Source organism: Lissotriton helveticus, chromosome 4_1 (genome assembly GCF_964261635.1).
Source record: "Lissotriton helveticus chromosome 4_1, aLisHel1.1, whole genome shotgun sequence".
Taxonomy (NCBI): domain Eukaryota; kingdom Metazoa; phylum Chordata; class Amphibia; order Caudata; family Salamandridae; genus Lissotriton; species Lissotriton helveticus.
In genome coordinates this window covers 1,923,373,267-1,923,389,236 of record NC_136063.1, presented here as the reverse complement: position 1 = coordinate 1,923,389,236, position 15,970 = coordinate 1,923,373,267, and the positions used below count along the sequence as shown (strand labels likewise).

General features: G+C 44.3%; 1 protein-coding gene across 3 annotated transcripts in view; it reads right to left on the bottom strand.

The window, feature by feature from the left end:
• Positions 1–15,970, bottom strand: part of FHL1 (four and a half LIM domains 1) — a 240,789-nt gene that overhangs the window by 14,805 nt on the left and 210,014 nt on the right. For all 3 annotated transcript variants that reach the window (XM_078688583.1, XM_078688584.1, XM_078688581.1), the window contains 2 exons: positions 14,618–14,799; positions 4,234–4,408 (listed from right to left, as the gene is read on the bottom strand). In XM_078688583.1, coding sequence (XP_078544709.1) covers positions 4,234–4,408; positions 14,618–14,773 — 331 coding nt within the window. In that variant the 5' untranslated portion in view covers positions 14,774–14,799. The remainder of the gene's footprint in view (positions 1–4,233; positions 4,409–14,617; positions 14,800–15,970) is intronic.

Sequence of the window (15,970 nt, the reverse complement as noted above, 5' to 3'; positions counted from 1 at the left end):
ATGCCAGCAGTGTGAGCATAAGGCACAGTAGAATGGTAGAGGGAACAGAAGGAGACAGGTGGTAAAATGAATAGAAAATGCCAGGCCTAGAAGAAGGGCAAAGGGAAGCCACAGAAACTGAGGTGGTGGCAGCACAGAAAATCAGAAAATATGTAATATTGGGAGCAAAATGGAACTGGACTATAATTTTAAATTTGGCCGAAAAAATCTGAAATTTCATGGAAATCATTAGATCATGTTTAAACTAATTGGCCTTATGCCAGGTACAGTGCCTGGTCAGCACCAGTATCGGGAAGTAGATTCAGGGAAGCGGGTTTTCACTTCAGTACTACTTGTTTTCTCCTCTACAAACACCACTGCTGCACTTTAACTGCTGGTGCCCAATAAACCCAAAAACCTAATGAGAAGGCCATCCTCGAACACCAGAACACCTAGAACACCACTGAACGAGGAGGGGAGCGGTGAGGGTGAGATTCCTAGTGTCTGTAACCAAAAATGACTAGCAATATTACCAAAAGTACTTTGATAGTGATAACCCAATTACTGAATATTTTAAAGAGCATGTGGGGCTTGCGCCATATCCCGAATCGGAACTGTGGGATGGATTTACAAGCCCCAGGTGCTGCCACTGCATCACTTTTTGTGATGCACCGGCAGCGCATTTTTCTGCCCCATATTTACAAGGAATGAAAAAGCCACCCTGCGTGGCTTTTCCTGTCCTTGTAAATATGGCCCCTTTACACGTAGCACTTTGCGTTAAAGGGGCGTTCCATGGGTGTTGCTGTGGGCGTTCCCACGCAACACCCATGGAACCAGACACATTTACAGATTTATAAGAAATCGTAAATCTGGAAATGCGTCTGAATGCTACGCCTCCCAAGGGGAGGTGTAGAGTGGCGCAACAAGAAGAAATGTATTTATTTCTCCTCGTTCTTTTCCTCTTTCTATGCGTGCTGTATTCTGCAGCACACATAGAAGGATGAAATGACCTCTAATGATTGTTTGTGTACAGGAAGGTGTTCCTTCCTGCACCTAAACAATCATCCCCGTGACGCAGGCCTCCTTGCACCATAGTGCAAGGGTGCCTGTGCCAGCGCATGGCAGCAGTTTGTGTGCCAGCACAGGGGGAAGCCCAGAGATGCAACATATTGTTGTAAATATGTTGCATCCTTGTGCTTTAAAACTAACGCTGCACGGCACAGCAAATGACTTGCTGCACAGCGCTGCGTTAGTTTATTGTAAATCTGCCCCCTAATACATACACACATGAACTTATACCCTTGCGCCAAACACTGCAAAAGCCAACAGGTCTGCTTTTTAGCATATGTAGTTTAATGTACAGCATACGTGGAGAGAGGATTTACTTTGGAATGTGCTCTTGCCCGGGTGGCTTTGTATGTTTTATGGTGTATAATTTGTATAATTTGTACATGTGTTGGTCAATGAATTCATGTGTCTGTGATAGCTAGTGAACTTTGAAATAGATGGAAACTTTAAAATAGATGGAAAGTGACCCAGTGCGAAGTGTAACGAGTTCAAAGGAGCCCTCCAACAGAAAGCACATTTGAAAAACATATGGCCTGATATTTCATTTTTATGCAGCATTTCAGATATTTGTTAAAGCCACAGGTTTCCAATGCAATTCTAAACGGTTATTAATGAAGTGTTACAATAGTTCATGGCCTGCGGTACAGGCCTTGCTGTCTGCAGTGGTTTTGTGAAGATGGTCTCTCCCCACAAAACGAATATTTGGGGGAGAAAAAAATCAACCATACAGTGCTTTTTACAGCACAATTTCTCGCAGATGCCTACAAACCATTGGTTTTACATGGAAGTTAAATATTCTGAAAATACAATTTGATAGGAACGTCTAATCTTATTCAGAAAGTCTACAGTATATCCCTTCACTTTTATCTTCCACTTTCTTTTAGCTCCCCATGCTGTTCCTTTTAAGTAGATTATCTGACATAATATAATTGGGATACTACTTTGGAAAGAAGATTGGGAACATGAAAAATCACACATCTCCCAAACTCGGACCTTGGGTAGCAGATCTATCCCTCTGGTTAGAGAGATTTAAACAACTCAGAATTACACCAGTATTACACCAATCATACAAGTTCAGGCCTCAGCTGCAGTGTGTAGAGTGCTAATGAGCTTGCAATATAGATCATGAAAAGCCTCTACATAAGTTATAAAAGAACGATCGAAGGGGCTAGTGCCCTACGTAACCAAGAAAATGGCAGTACTGCTTTTTGCAGTGTAAAAAAAAGGAAAAATAAAATGATAATCCAAGGTTATTATCATTTTAGTTTTCCCTGTTGCGGCATCCTTGTGGGGCGGGGCTACTCTTAGAGCAGGGGGAGGAAAGGTGTGCACTTCCTGTGTGAGCATGAGTGCTTGGCCGGCCCTCCTGGGCCGCCCAAAACAGTCATGCGCACCTACGGTGTTCTCCATGCAGGCTGCATTACAGCCAGCTTGGAGAACATACCCACCACTCCAGCCCCTGCCTGAGCGCCTCACAACGCTGCAATGCAGCAATGCGATTGGCTGTAAAGAGCCTGGGAGCCCTGGTGCTTCCTCTCTCCCCCAAGAAGCCAGGAAGAGGACGTAAGACGTGTGGCAGCCGGCCGGGAGGTAAGTGATTTTTAACCTATTTGACCCCCCCCCCCCCCGATCCTTCCTCCCCACCCAGCCCCTCTGCTGCTAACAGGTAGCAGCTGCCACTGGAAAATGGTGCTACAAAATCAGCACTCTATGCTTTCTAAACAAAAAATTGGCACTCATTTATCATCCTGAAGCATAGCATAAATACATTGGTTTTGACTGGAAACATCCTTTACCCTGCAGTCACAAAAACAACCTGCCTTTACAACCCAGTCACTGCCCTGACTGCGAGGTTACCATGTGTTACTTTACACGCAAGTCGTTACAATGGCTTGCTTTAGGGGGCGCATTGTTGGACTGGTGTTGGATTTTTATTTCCAACACCTTCCTTACTGATAAATAGACTGGAGTTGGAATAGTAATTTATGCTATTCCAAATTCCAGCACCTAAAGCAAGCCATTGTAACGACGTGCATAGTAAAGTAACGCATGTTAACATCACAGTTAAGGTAGTGCTTGCATTGTAAAGGCATGCGGGGTTCCATCATACAACTGGTTTTGACCCAATATTATAGTTTCAAATTTTTCAGTAAGAACACTAAGGCCTGATTACAAGTTTAGGTACTATTCATTTTGATACCAATGGGTATGTTATTTATCATGTGTGATAAATGGGTTTCTGTCGACTAACATACAGATTTTGGTGTTTAATGCACCAAAACCTGCATGATGCAGTAAACACCGTATGTTTTTCCCCCATTAAATTTCAGAAGGTTTGACCTGCTGAAATTTAACATAGTTTGAGGTATTTAATGCATCCGATAAACATCAGGTGCATTAAATAACACTCAACTTGAAATTCCGAACACTGCGCAAACGGGGGTTTATGCAGAGGTCAGAAAAAAAAAAACACTCGTAATCAGGCCCTAAGGTGCTTATTTAGAGTTTGACAGACATGGTACTCTACCACGAACTCTGGAACTAAAGAAGAGATATTGGGGCCTATTAAAAAAGACGTTTTTGAGTATGTAAGAAAGTAGTACTGCTGTAGTACTTTTTTAAAATACGCTTACATACATTTGTAAATTGACCCCAAACCATCTAACATTGAAATAACATGGCAATATTCATATACGGTTAGTGTATATAGAAAGGAATGTGCCATTTTTGCACTTTTGTTAATGGGGAGTTGGAGATTTCAGGCAATTTACAAAAGTTAAGAATACTTGAAAGAGTACTCCTGTAGAACAAATTTCCGTCCTTATAAATGCTATTGTGAATCGGCCAAACACTGTGCAAAAAGCAATTACTGATGGTGCCACCTCTCAGAAACGAGGGAATATCTATCCAAATTAGAGGCAATAAACCCACTACATAGTTGGAAGATTAGAGAAACCGGTGCCATTGGTGTGTTCCAGGATAGTATTTTCGGTTTCACTAAGTCCGGAGTTGCACGCGCTGTACACGTGGGCATATGATTGTCTACGGTGCAGATAACACGTACTATACAAAGTTTAAGCTGCTCAAGCACTAAAAGGATAATTGTCCCAAAAATCACAAATAAATGATCTGTGACCATGATGTAAAGATAAATTCAACGTTGCAATACTCAATGCATTTTATTACCTGGTAAGATGTGCTTGTGACATCCGCTGCACCTGGGAGCGTCCTCGCGGGTGGAACATTTTGAACACAGAATCTTATTCTCCTTCATCATGAACTGCTCTGAGGCCAAAGGGTGATAACACTTGGAGCACCGGAAGCAGTCATCGTGCCAGTAGCGATTCTTGTAATGCAGTTCCTATAGTAAAGAAAAAAAAGGAAAATTCTACTTACCAGTAGGCATCTGTTCTTGGCATGTAGAGCTGTAGATTCTTACACTGTGCATTAGATTGCCACATGGTGTTGGGCTCGGATGATTGCATGTTGTTGTCGTCTTGGAAGAAGTCTTTGTAGTCACAAGATAGGTGACTCCTTCCTTGGACGATAGTGTGCATGGGCATCGGCTCCATCCTTAGATTGTTTTTCGCCATGCCGGGGAGGCGGGAGGGCATGTAAGAATCTGCAGCTCTACATGCCAAGAACAGATGCATACTGGTAAATAGCATTTTCCGTTCGAGGCATATGAACTGCAGATCTTACACTGTGCATTGATTGTACAGCAGTGTCTCCCCTAGGTGTGGTAACCTGTATCTGTTGCAGTAGCTTGAAATAGGGTTTTGAGGACAGCCTGGCCTACTGCAGCTTGCTGCTTAGCTTGCACATCAACACAATAGTGTTTAGTGAAGGTGTGTGTTGTAGACCATGTTGCTGCCTTGCAGATTTCTTCTATGGGAAAGTTCCCTAAGAAAGCCATGGAGGCTCCTAGTTTGCGTGTGGAATGCGCTCTAGGAGGAACTGTTAATGTGTGTTTTGCTTTGTGATAGCAGATTTGTATACATTTAACAATCCACCTTGAAATTTCTGATTTTGAAATGGGTTGCCTTTGTGTGGTGGAGAGAAAGCTACAAACAGTTGCTTTGTTTTACGAAAGGGTTTAGTCCTATCAATGTAATAGAGAAGAGCTTTTTTTACACCTAGTGTGTGTAGAGCTCTTTCTGCTACAGAGTCTGGGTTTTGAAAAAACACTGGTAACTCTACCGATTGATTTAGATGAAAAGGAGTAATTACCTTAGGAAGGAATTTAGTATTAGTCCTTAGAACCACCTTGTTACGGTGTAATTGTAAAAACGGTTCTTGTATAGTGAAAGCTTGTATCTCACTAACTGTTCTAAGAGAGGTAATAGCAATAAGGAAAGCTGATTTCCATGTAAGAAATTGCAATTCACATTTATGTAAAGGTTCAAAAGGGGGTCACATGAGCCTTGTAAGCACAATGTTTAGGTTCCACACTGGAGATGGTGGTAACCTAGGAGGAAAGATTATCTTTAATCTTTCCATAAAAGCTTTGATTGCAGGTACTCTAAATAATGACATATGTTGTCTGTTTTGTAGATATGCTGCAATGGATGCAAGATGTAAACGTATAGATGAATATGCTAGATTACATCTTTGTAAATGGAGAAGGTAACAGATGATATTTTGGATGGAAGCATCTATAGGATCAATTTGATTGTTAGTGCAGTAAATAGCAAATCTCTTCCATTTTGCAGCATAGCAAGCTCTAGTAGTAGGTCTTCTGGCTTCTTTAATGATATCCATACAGTCTGGTGGTAGGTTAAGGTAACCAAACTTAAAGACTTCAGGAGCCAGATCGCCAGATTCAGTTGACTTGGATCTGGATGCCGCATGTCTCCATGGTTCTGCGTTAGCATTGATGGTGTCAGAGACAGTCTTTGGTGTGGAACTAGAGAGAATTCTAGCAGCGTGGTGAACCACAGTTGGCGTGCCCATGTGGGAGCTACCAGGATACGTTTGGGAGACTGTTGTCTGAGTTTGCGTACAACTAGTGGTATTAGTGGGGTTGGCGGAAAAGCGTACGCAAATCTGCCTGACCAGTTCATCCATATCGCATTGCCCTTGGACAACGGGTGTGGAAACCTGGCAGCGAAGGTTGGGCATTTTGTGTTTTCATGTGTGGCAAACAGGTCTATGGCTGGATGACCCCACTTGTGAAAGAATGGTTGAAGAACTTGCAGATGTAGTTCCCATTTGTGAATCTGTTGTGTCTGTCGACTTAACAGATCGGCTATCTGATTGTGAACTCCTGGAAGGTGTTCTGCAAGCAGATATATCTTTTGTGGAATGGCCCATCTCCAAATGTTTTGTTTCGAGCCGGGACAGTTGTAGGGAATGTGTGCCTCCTTGTTTCTGTATGTAGTACATGGCTGTCATGTTATCCGTTCGGATTAAGACCGCTTTGTTTTGTATGTGTACTTGGAAGGACTTAAGTGCCAGAAAAATCGCCATCAACTCTAGGTGATTGATGTGAAGCCCCTTTTGTTGAGCAGTCCATCTTCCCTGAGTTGTGTGGTGGAGCAGATGTGCTCCCCATCCTGTCAGGGATGCGTCTGTTGTCAGTACTATTTGTGGAACAGGCTTGAGGAACGGCCGCCCTCTGGACAAGTTTTTGGTGTTCCACCACTGCAGAGAGCGATGTGTGTGGCTGTCCACCAACACCAGGTCTGTCAGTTGTCCTTGTGCCTGATTCCACTGATGTGCTAGACATTCCTGCAATGGACGCATTTGTAGTCTGGCATATGGTACAATAAAAATGCAAGATGCCATCATGCCTATTAGTTGCATGAACACTCTTGCTGGGAGAGAGTGTTGGTTTTGAAACCTTGAGATTAAGGTTTGAATGCTCTGTATCCTGGCTGGACTGGGATAAGCTAGAGCTATATTCGTGTTTATGGTAGCCCCTAGGTATTGAAGTACATGAGAGGGCTATAGATGTGACTTGGTGTGGTTTATTGTAAACCCCAAGTTGTGCAGTGTCTGAATTGTGTGAGATGTGTGTTGAACACACTGGTTGAATGACTTGGCCTTTATAAGCCAATCATCTAAGTATGGGAAGACATGGATCTTTTGTCTTCTGAGATGTGCTGCTACTACTGCTAAGCACTTTGTGAACACTCTTGGTGCTGTTGTTACCCCGAATGGAAGGACTTTGAATTGATAGTGTTGTCCTTCTAGCACAAACCTGAGATACTTCCTGTGAGAAGGATGTATGGGAATGGGAAAGTATGCGTCTTTGAGGTCTAGTGTAGTGAGGAAATCGCCTTATTGCAATAATGGGTGCACTTGTTGTAAAGTGATCATGTGAAAATGATCTGAGTGTATGTACAGATTGAGAGGCCTCACATCTAGAATTGGTCTTAGTGTCCCATCCTTTTTGGGTTTTAGAAAGTAAAGTGAGTAGACCCCTGTTCCTTGATGTTGCAATGGAACTAGCTCTATTGCATCTTTTTATAGCAATGAGAGAACCTCTTGTTGGAGCAGCATTAGATGTTTTGTGGACATTGGACGCTGTCTGGGTGGTATATTTGGAGGGGTAGCTGTAAGCTTGAGGCAGTAGCCATACTGGATAATCTGTCTTACCCACCTGTCTGTTGTGATGGAGTTCCAGACAGGTAGGAACTGTGTTAATCTCCCACCTACAGGAGTGGTATGCTGCTGGGGGAGCTGAAGGAAGTCACTGTTTAGTGGTGGAAGAGGATCGATTGTTGTTGTTACCTCGACCTCTTCTCTTATTGTTATTACCTCTGTAGCCCCCTCTAAAGTATCCTTTATTAGAGGATGCTTGTGTATTTGTCTTGAAGAAAGCTGAATTGTCTGCTCCAGCTTGTTTGGAGCCTCCTCTGTATAAGGAGTGAAGAAAAGAGCCTCTAGCTTGAGTGGACTGCAGAGCTTCCATAGACTTGGCTGTGTCAGTGTCTTTTTTCATTTTTTCAAGGGCTGTGTCTACTTCTGGACCAAACAATTGTTGTTGGTTGAATGGTTGATTTAAGATAGTGGTCTGTACCTATTGCTTAAATCCTGAAATGCTTAGCCATGCGTGGCGTCTAAGAAGGACACTGGTGTTAATTGCCCTGGATGCAGTGTCTGCTACATCTAGTGCACATTTAATAGAGGCATTATATATGAGCTTACCCTCTTGTATGAGGTCATTTGCTTGTGCCTTATATTGATCAGGTAGATGTTGTAAGAGCTTCTCTAGCTGATCATAGTGAGCCCTGTCATATCTTGCTAGGAGGGCCTGTGTGTTAGCAATGCGCCATGTATTACTAGCTTGGGCAGCTATTCTTTTCCCTGAAGCATCTATAATTTTGGATTCTTTAACAGGAGGTGGTGCTTCTCCTGATGTTTGTGAGTTTGCCCTTTTCCTAGCGTTTGAAACTACTTGGGAGTCTAAGGGTAGCTGTCCTTTAATGTAAGCAGAATCCCCAGGAGCTGCTCTGTACTTTTTCTCTATCCTTGGGTTTAAGATTCTAGCCCATACAGGATCTTTAAACACTTCTGGTGCATGTTTAATGACTCCTTTAATCATTGGCAGTATTCACACAGATTTTTGGGATTGTTCAAAAGTGCCTAGTAAGAAGTCCTCTTCTGCCTCATCTAAATGAATGGTGACATTGTGGTAGATGGCAGCCCTATTAATTAAGTGTCCAAACCCAATATTGTCTTTTGGAGGAGAAGGTTTAGATGGATATATATGTGGGTCAGGAATATCTAGTATATCCTGTGGGTTTGGATACTCCCAGTGGATAACCTGTAGGGTAGGGAAAAGGGTAATCTGGGTCTTATCCTCCCCCCATGCTATACTGATCATCATCAGCATCCTGAGGAGGTGTATGTTGTGGAGAATGAAGTGGAGAATTTTGAGGGGAAATGTTTAAAGGGAGAGCAGGAGAGGGAGATACAGGAGAAGAAGGGTGCATAGGAGATGTGGCAGAGTCCTTCTTCTTGACTGGCACTGGCGGTGTAGGTGCTGAATCTGACTTCCTCTTCCTGTGTGGTGTGGTGGAAACATTTCCTGTTTCTGGGTCTATGTATATCCTCTTTCGCAGAGGATCAGGTCTGAAAAGCTCTTCTTCTTCAGAAATTGCTTTCGGCGCCGATTTTTTCGGCTCCAGGCCTGGTTTTTGTTTGTCTTTAGCCTTAGGAGTTGTTGTATAGTCCTGTGGCGTAGTTTTCGGCACCGAAGGTATTGTTTTCGGAGTTGAGGCCTGGTTCGAGGGCTTGGAGGCATCGGAAGCAGGTTTAGTGGGTTTCGGCACCGAAGATTTTGGGGTGGAAGCAGGTTTCATTGGTTTCGGTGCCGTATTGTCTTTAGGATTCGGCGGTTTCTGAGTCTTTTTCGGTTTTGGTGCCGAGGGAGCTGGTCGTATCGGCACGTGCGGTTTGTTCAGTAAGGAGCTACCAGAAGGCTTTAATATTTTCTTTAGAGCAGGGCTCGATGGCGGGGCTTTAGAAGCAATGTCTCGGTCTTAGCCGAGACCCAAGCCTTTGGTGTAGGTGGTTGGGCTGGGGTAGGGGCAGTCGTACTCACAAGTTGACCAGATGGTATGGAGTCATCGGAGTCGTCTGCCTTAGATAGGATCTGCAGATCATCGGAATCTTCCTCGGGGACACATGGACCTTCGTCGAAGATATCCACCGGTTCCGGAGCTGATCTCTGCATGTCGCATCCATGGGCCCTCCGATCTCGAATAGTCTTCTTGGATCGAAAGGACGCACAAGCTGTGCAGTTCGACTCGTCGTGTTCTGGTGATAAACACAGGTTACACACCTCGTGATGGTCGCTGTGTGGAAATTTTGCTCCACACTCGGGGCATCTTTTGAATGGTGTCCTTTCCATGAGGTGTAAGCCTCACCGCGTGGGTAGGCCGGACGGCCCGTGTTGACAACCGGAATCGAAGTGATGAGTTGAAGTCTATGTATATTGAAGTTAAAGTTAGTTTTAGAAAGTTTTGCGCGTCAAAGTCCTCGAAAAGTTGATTTTTGAACCGGAGCGGAAAAGTTGCATCCGAACCCAGTGGCAGACAAAACAATCTAAGGATGGAGTCGAGGCCCATGCACACTATCGTCCAAGGGAGGAGTCACCTATCTCGTGACTACAAAGACTTCTTCCAAGACGACAACAACATGCAATCATCCAAGCCCGACACCAGGTGGCGATCTAATGCCCAGTGTAAGATCTGCAGCTCATATGCCTCGAACATAATATTCAGTATTCTCATTTCTTTTTCTTACGGTCTTTTAAAACTCTTTGCAGTACATTATAAGTATGATGCTACTTCTATATCTTCAGAGCCCTCCTTAGCAGGCTCTACTGGACATTAAAGGCTACTTCATTTGGCTTGGGCCTTTAACAATGGAGTGGGCCTTTAATGGCAGCGCGCAGTTGAGAGTTCTTCGTGCTAGCTGCATTACTGTTTTTAAAGACTTTCCTTGTTTTAAAACTTATAATTTAGACTCTGCACTCTGCATTTTGGTCTGTATTTGGACATACAGTCACTCACCCATTTTCGCCGTATTACAGCTCCTACCCCGGTCCACCACAGGCGTGCCCGATTGTTGTGGAGGGTAGAGCAGGTTGCCGGGCTCTTGCTTCCTGTCAGGCTGAGGAGGAGTTAGGGGTTAGCGCTCCAGCGCTAATCCACACAGGTGCTACTTAAGACCATGCCAGTTGTCACACGCAACAGACGCACGCAGTTGTGAGTTATTCGCGCTAGCTGCATTACCGTTTTTAAAGACTTTGCTAGTTTTGAAACTTTTAATTTAGACTCTACACTCTGCATTTTTCTCTGTATTTGGACATACGCTGACTCACCCGTTTTCGCCGTGGTACAGCCCCTACCCCGGTCCACCACAGGCGTGCCCGATTGCTGTGGAAGGTAGAGCAGGTTGCTGGGCTCTTGCTTCCGGTCATGCTGAGGGGAGGAGTTAGAGGTTAGCGCTCTGGCGCTGATCCGCTTAGGTGCTACTTAAGACCATGCCAGTTGTCACATGCAGCGGGCGCGCCAAAGGCAAGCCCGTCCGTGCCCGTCCGCGCCTGTTCGGCTGCCAGCGCCAGCAAGGCTGCCGGCTACCCCGTCGGAGCACGAATACATTGGACCAGGTTCCAACTAATGGAAGTTAATGATAAAGGGTGTAATGCTCCGTAGCTATGTAAATTTTCGGGGTATTTTAGCACCCATTTTCTATTCCCCTCTCCTGCCAGACCTGTAGCTGAGCACACGTTCCTTTCTCCAAACATCAAGGCGTGTCTGCTCAACTGTAAATCGGTACCTCGTCATTCGGGAGATATTTTGCTATCCCTCACTACTCATGCTTGGGACTTAATGTTTCTTACCGAAACATGGGTAAAAGACTCCTCAAATCCCAACCTTAATCTGGCTATCTCCCCTGACTATCGTTTTGTTGGGGTTAATCGTACCAGTTCCAAGGGGTGGGCGGTGAGATCGCGGTGATCTTACGCTCGGGCTGGAAGATCTCCTCCAGGAAGCTCTCTAATATTGGCCTTTTAGAAGCCATGTATTTTAGCATTTCTGAAGCCTTGCATTCCATTTTGGCTGATAATCTCTTATACAGACCTCCCGGATCCATCCCACAATCCCTTATGGATTTCTATACTATGGCTGCTGATCTATCGATCAAACACCGCCACTTCACTATTTTCGGTGATTTCAACCCGCATGTGGATGACACCTCCTGTATCAAAGCAGGACTGCTCCTCGATACCATGATGGGCCTCAATTTGACCCAGAGGGTTAGTGGCCCCACTCATCTGGCTGGCCATACGCTGTATTTATTGTTCACCAATCATCCTAATCTGACTACTTCACTACCCCTCCCTCTCCCTCTCACTTGGTCAGACCATTTTCTTTTTCCATTAGGCTGGCTACTACCCCTCGCTCTGACATTCCAGTTAAGGCCAGGGATTTTGGCAGGAAGTGGTGCAAAATTACCTGTTCATCACTGGCCCCTGCACTCTCCCGCTGTTTGTGGCAGTCAGAAGGGGATTTAGACACTGATGTTTCAAAGTTTAATGACTGGCTTTCCTCAGCTATAAACGCGATTGCCCCTAAGCAACCGATAAATTCTTCCAGATTAAAACCCTCTGCTCCTTGGTTCTCCTCCGCCTTGCGTGCTGAGAAGAGCCTCTGTAAAAAACTTGAGAAGAACTGGAGACAATCCTATGATCCTGAGGCAAAAGCTACTTACAGAGTCGCCATTAAGAAATTCCATAAATTGAAACGTACCATAACATAACATAACATGAAAGAGTATTACATTGAGAAAGTCAGCTCCACTGATAATTTCTCAAAAACACTGTTTAAAATAGTGAAAGAGTTTTCTAAGCCATCTGCATTATCTAGCTCGATCCCCCATCCAAGAACTATGTGATGGTTTATCTAACTTTTTTACGAAAAAATCAGAGACATTCTTTCTACTTTCAACCAGTCCATGGATTCCCCTGTTCTTGACTCCAGGGCAACCAAGGAGGAGGTTTTCACTTTCTTTAATACTATCTCTATTGATACCTTTTCTCAAAAAATGTTGGCATGCAAATCAGGCTCTCCTCTAGACCCCTGTCCGGCATAATTATTCTGTGCACTCGCCCATCTTATCATCTCTCCGCTGAACTTGCTTTGGAATACCTTCTTACAAACTGGTCACTTCCCCTCGTCTTGGAAACAGGCCATGCTGATCCCCATTTTAAAAAAACCTGACGCCGACCCGTCGGTCTTTAGCAACTACAGGCCCATTTCCCTTTTACCTAAACCAGCCAAAATCCTGGAGAAAGTAGCGCAAGAACAACTCTCTAACTACCTTGAGCCCGGGCAACTTCTCCACGACTCGCAGTCCGGTTTTAGATCCGGGTATAGTACCGAGACTGCACTTCTGGAGGTGCCAGAGACTATTCGCGAATGCGTGGATGCAGACGAGGCAGCAATATTAGTGGTCCTCGACCTGCCCGCGGCATTCGATATGGTCTCTCATGCCATTTTGATTGAGAGACTGTATAGTCTTGGCATTCAGGGCTATCCTCTGGCTTGGATTAGATCTTTTTTAAGTGATGGTACCCAACAGGTCTACCTTCAACCTTTTGTCTCTGAAAAGAAACCACTTAGTTGTGGTGTTCCCCAGGGCTCAGCCCTGAGCCCACAGTTTTTTAATGTCTACGTACCGCCGCTGGCTACGGTGGCAAAATCCTGTGGGGTCGGAGTGATCTCATACGCTGATGACGCGCAATTAGTGTTTTCATTTAGAGATCACTCTGACGCCCCTTTTTCGAACTTCAGACGCTGGGTCAGCAACATCTCTACCTGGATGTCACTCAACACTCTCAGGCTTAATTTGGATAAAACCTAAGTGTTGTTTTTTAATTAAAAAAAAAGACCTCTACCCCTTCTTTGGTGGCCACCTGAACTGAATTCCCCCTCCAGCACCGGTGGTTTCTGCCAGGAATCTGGGATTCGTCTTTGATAATGAGTTATCCTGCAAGGCTCAAATAAATAAGGTCACATTTGCTTGTTTCGGTAAACTCTGCATGATTCGGAAAAATTCTCCCTTTCTTCTTTTGGATGCTTGCCGAACCATTATTCACGACCTTATAACGTCACACCTGGATTACACAAACAGCCTGTATGCTGGAGCACCAGCCTAACTGGTCAAACGGCTGTAGATTGTACAGAATGTGGCGGCAAGAATGACTTGTAACATCCCATATCGTCACTCAATCGCTGCTCACTTAAAAAAGTTACACTGGCTACCTGTGACTAGCCGCATTCAGTTTAAATCTCTGGTCCTGGCATATAGAGCAATGCAGGGTCAAGGGTCGGCCTATCTTAGAGCAAGACTGAAGCATGCTCAGTCCAACCGATCTCTCAGATCAACTCACCTTTGCCTCTTACATACTCTCCGATTTCGCTGCTCTAGAATGGGGGGCAGAGCATTCGCAGTTATCACTGCTCGATCTTGGAACAACTTGCCACTGTCCCTCCGTATGTTACCAACCTCTAGTTGCACAGAGACACTCATAACTGCTTACTGTTTGCAGCGCCAGGACACCCCAGTTGGGGGTAGTTGGGCGCTATATAAGTTTCTAAATAAAATAAATAAATAAAATAAATGGCCGGTAAAGCCTGCTATGGAGGGCTCTAAGGCTACTAGAACATTCCACCCCTAAAGGGAAGCATGTTCTAATGTGTAAAACAAAGGCCTCACGGAGCCTGAGGGTGTTGAAATACTCTCGGTTTCGCGAAACCTTTGTTAAACATTGGAATGTTGATGCTCTGGGCTTCTACTAGATATTAGAAGCCAGGAGCACTCCATTGCTTTCAATGGAACCCTCAACATTCCAGTGTTCTAAAACACACACAACATACTAGTTATAGACAATTCAGTATTTAATATTCTGCAAACAGAGCATTCATCACTCTCTCTGAATACAGATGTCATTTGGTGCTCATGATGAACCTAAATTGTACTTTCTTCGTTGAATATGAAGATTTTTTTGACATTGCAGAACTTCTCTAAATGGGGTAGAACGTTGTCTTACCTTAGCGTCAGCGCCAATGGGCTTTCTGCACTCGGCACAGGTGTTAGCACATATTTTTTCGAAACACTTGACACAGCAGTGGTGTCCCTCCTTCTCGACGTACTTCTTGCCGTGCAGCGGGTCCCTGCAGTAGTGGCAGTTGAATTTTTCAGTCATTGTGCCTGTAGTGTACCTACGGGGCCCTGGAGAGAGAGGGAGGAAGCTGTTATGACCCCTGGAGTAACTCAACAATCATTTCAGAGCTCAGTGTGATCACGACATATTGAGCGTCTTAATGAATTAATAAACAAAAAGTACATCCTCTTTCCTTTCATATCAGCCACTGTGTTGATAATAACACTTCTACCTATGTGTTTCTAAAACAGGTGTGGCATTTTGGCCAATTATAAAAGACACCTCTTATTTTTGACTCCATCTCTTCTTTAACTGGCAGGTTTAGGATCGCAGACAGTAGACACCCAAACACAAACTGTAACAGTGGCTCCAATGCCTTCCACATCACCGACAGCTTGGGTGCTAATGGTGAAAATGGCAGTGATCACCTTGAACATTACTTTTATGACACTGATAGGTGGTGGTACTACAGCGATACAAGGTCATTTGAGAGCTATAAAGTTGGGAGCAAAGACTTTTGTTGGCAACTCCCCATTCAATGATGTACTTGCAAGAAAAAGGGTTTTTAGAGTCAGAGTGAAAGCAGGGCGCTCTGCTTGAAGTGGACGCAAAATGTATCATACAAAAGTGGGGGTGTGGTGCAACTGGGTGAGGGGAAAAAGACCCTATAACCTCACAGATGTGTGTCAGCAACCAACCGACACACTATTCAAGTTTCAAGAACAAAGCTAACAGAAACAACACAGGGGTTTCCTGTACAGTATTTTAACAGTTGAATCTTTTAATTTCCTCAAAACCAGCCAGGCTGGCTGGTTTTGAGGAAATTAAAAGCTTAGCTACGGTAAATTACATCCAACGCTGTCGTGAGATACAACAGAATAACAGATGGGGGTCAATGTTGCCTATTTCGAGAGAGCATCATCAAGCATCATTTGGGTGGCTGTGGTCATTCTGCAGACTGGACCGAAATTTGATTAATATGAGCTACAAATCTTAGAGACAAAATACTTTTCCATAATTTAGTAAGGCACTATGAGTCAGTAATTATTCTCTACATACCATTAGAGACCAGAACTTGGCAGCAATTCAATGACTTAACATCTCATCGAACACCCCATTTAGCAGGATGAATCACTTTAAGCAGGTGTTTAGACCCATCCTCTATCATGCTTCCCTCCTGTTTTTATGCTTCAGTCAGTACCCACACCTTACGATATAGACATTATCACACATTTACTC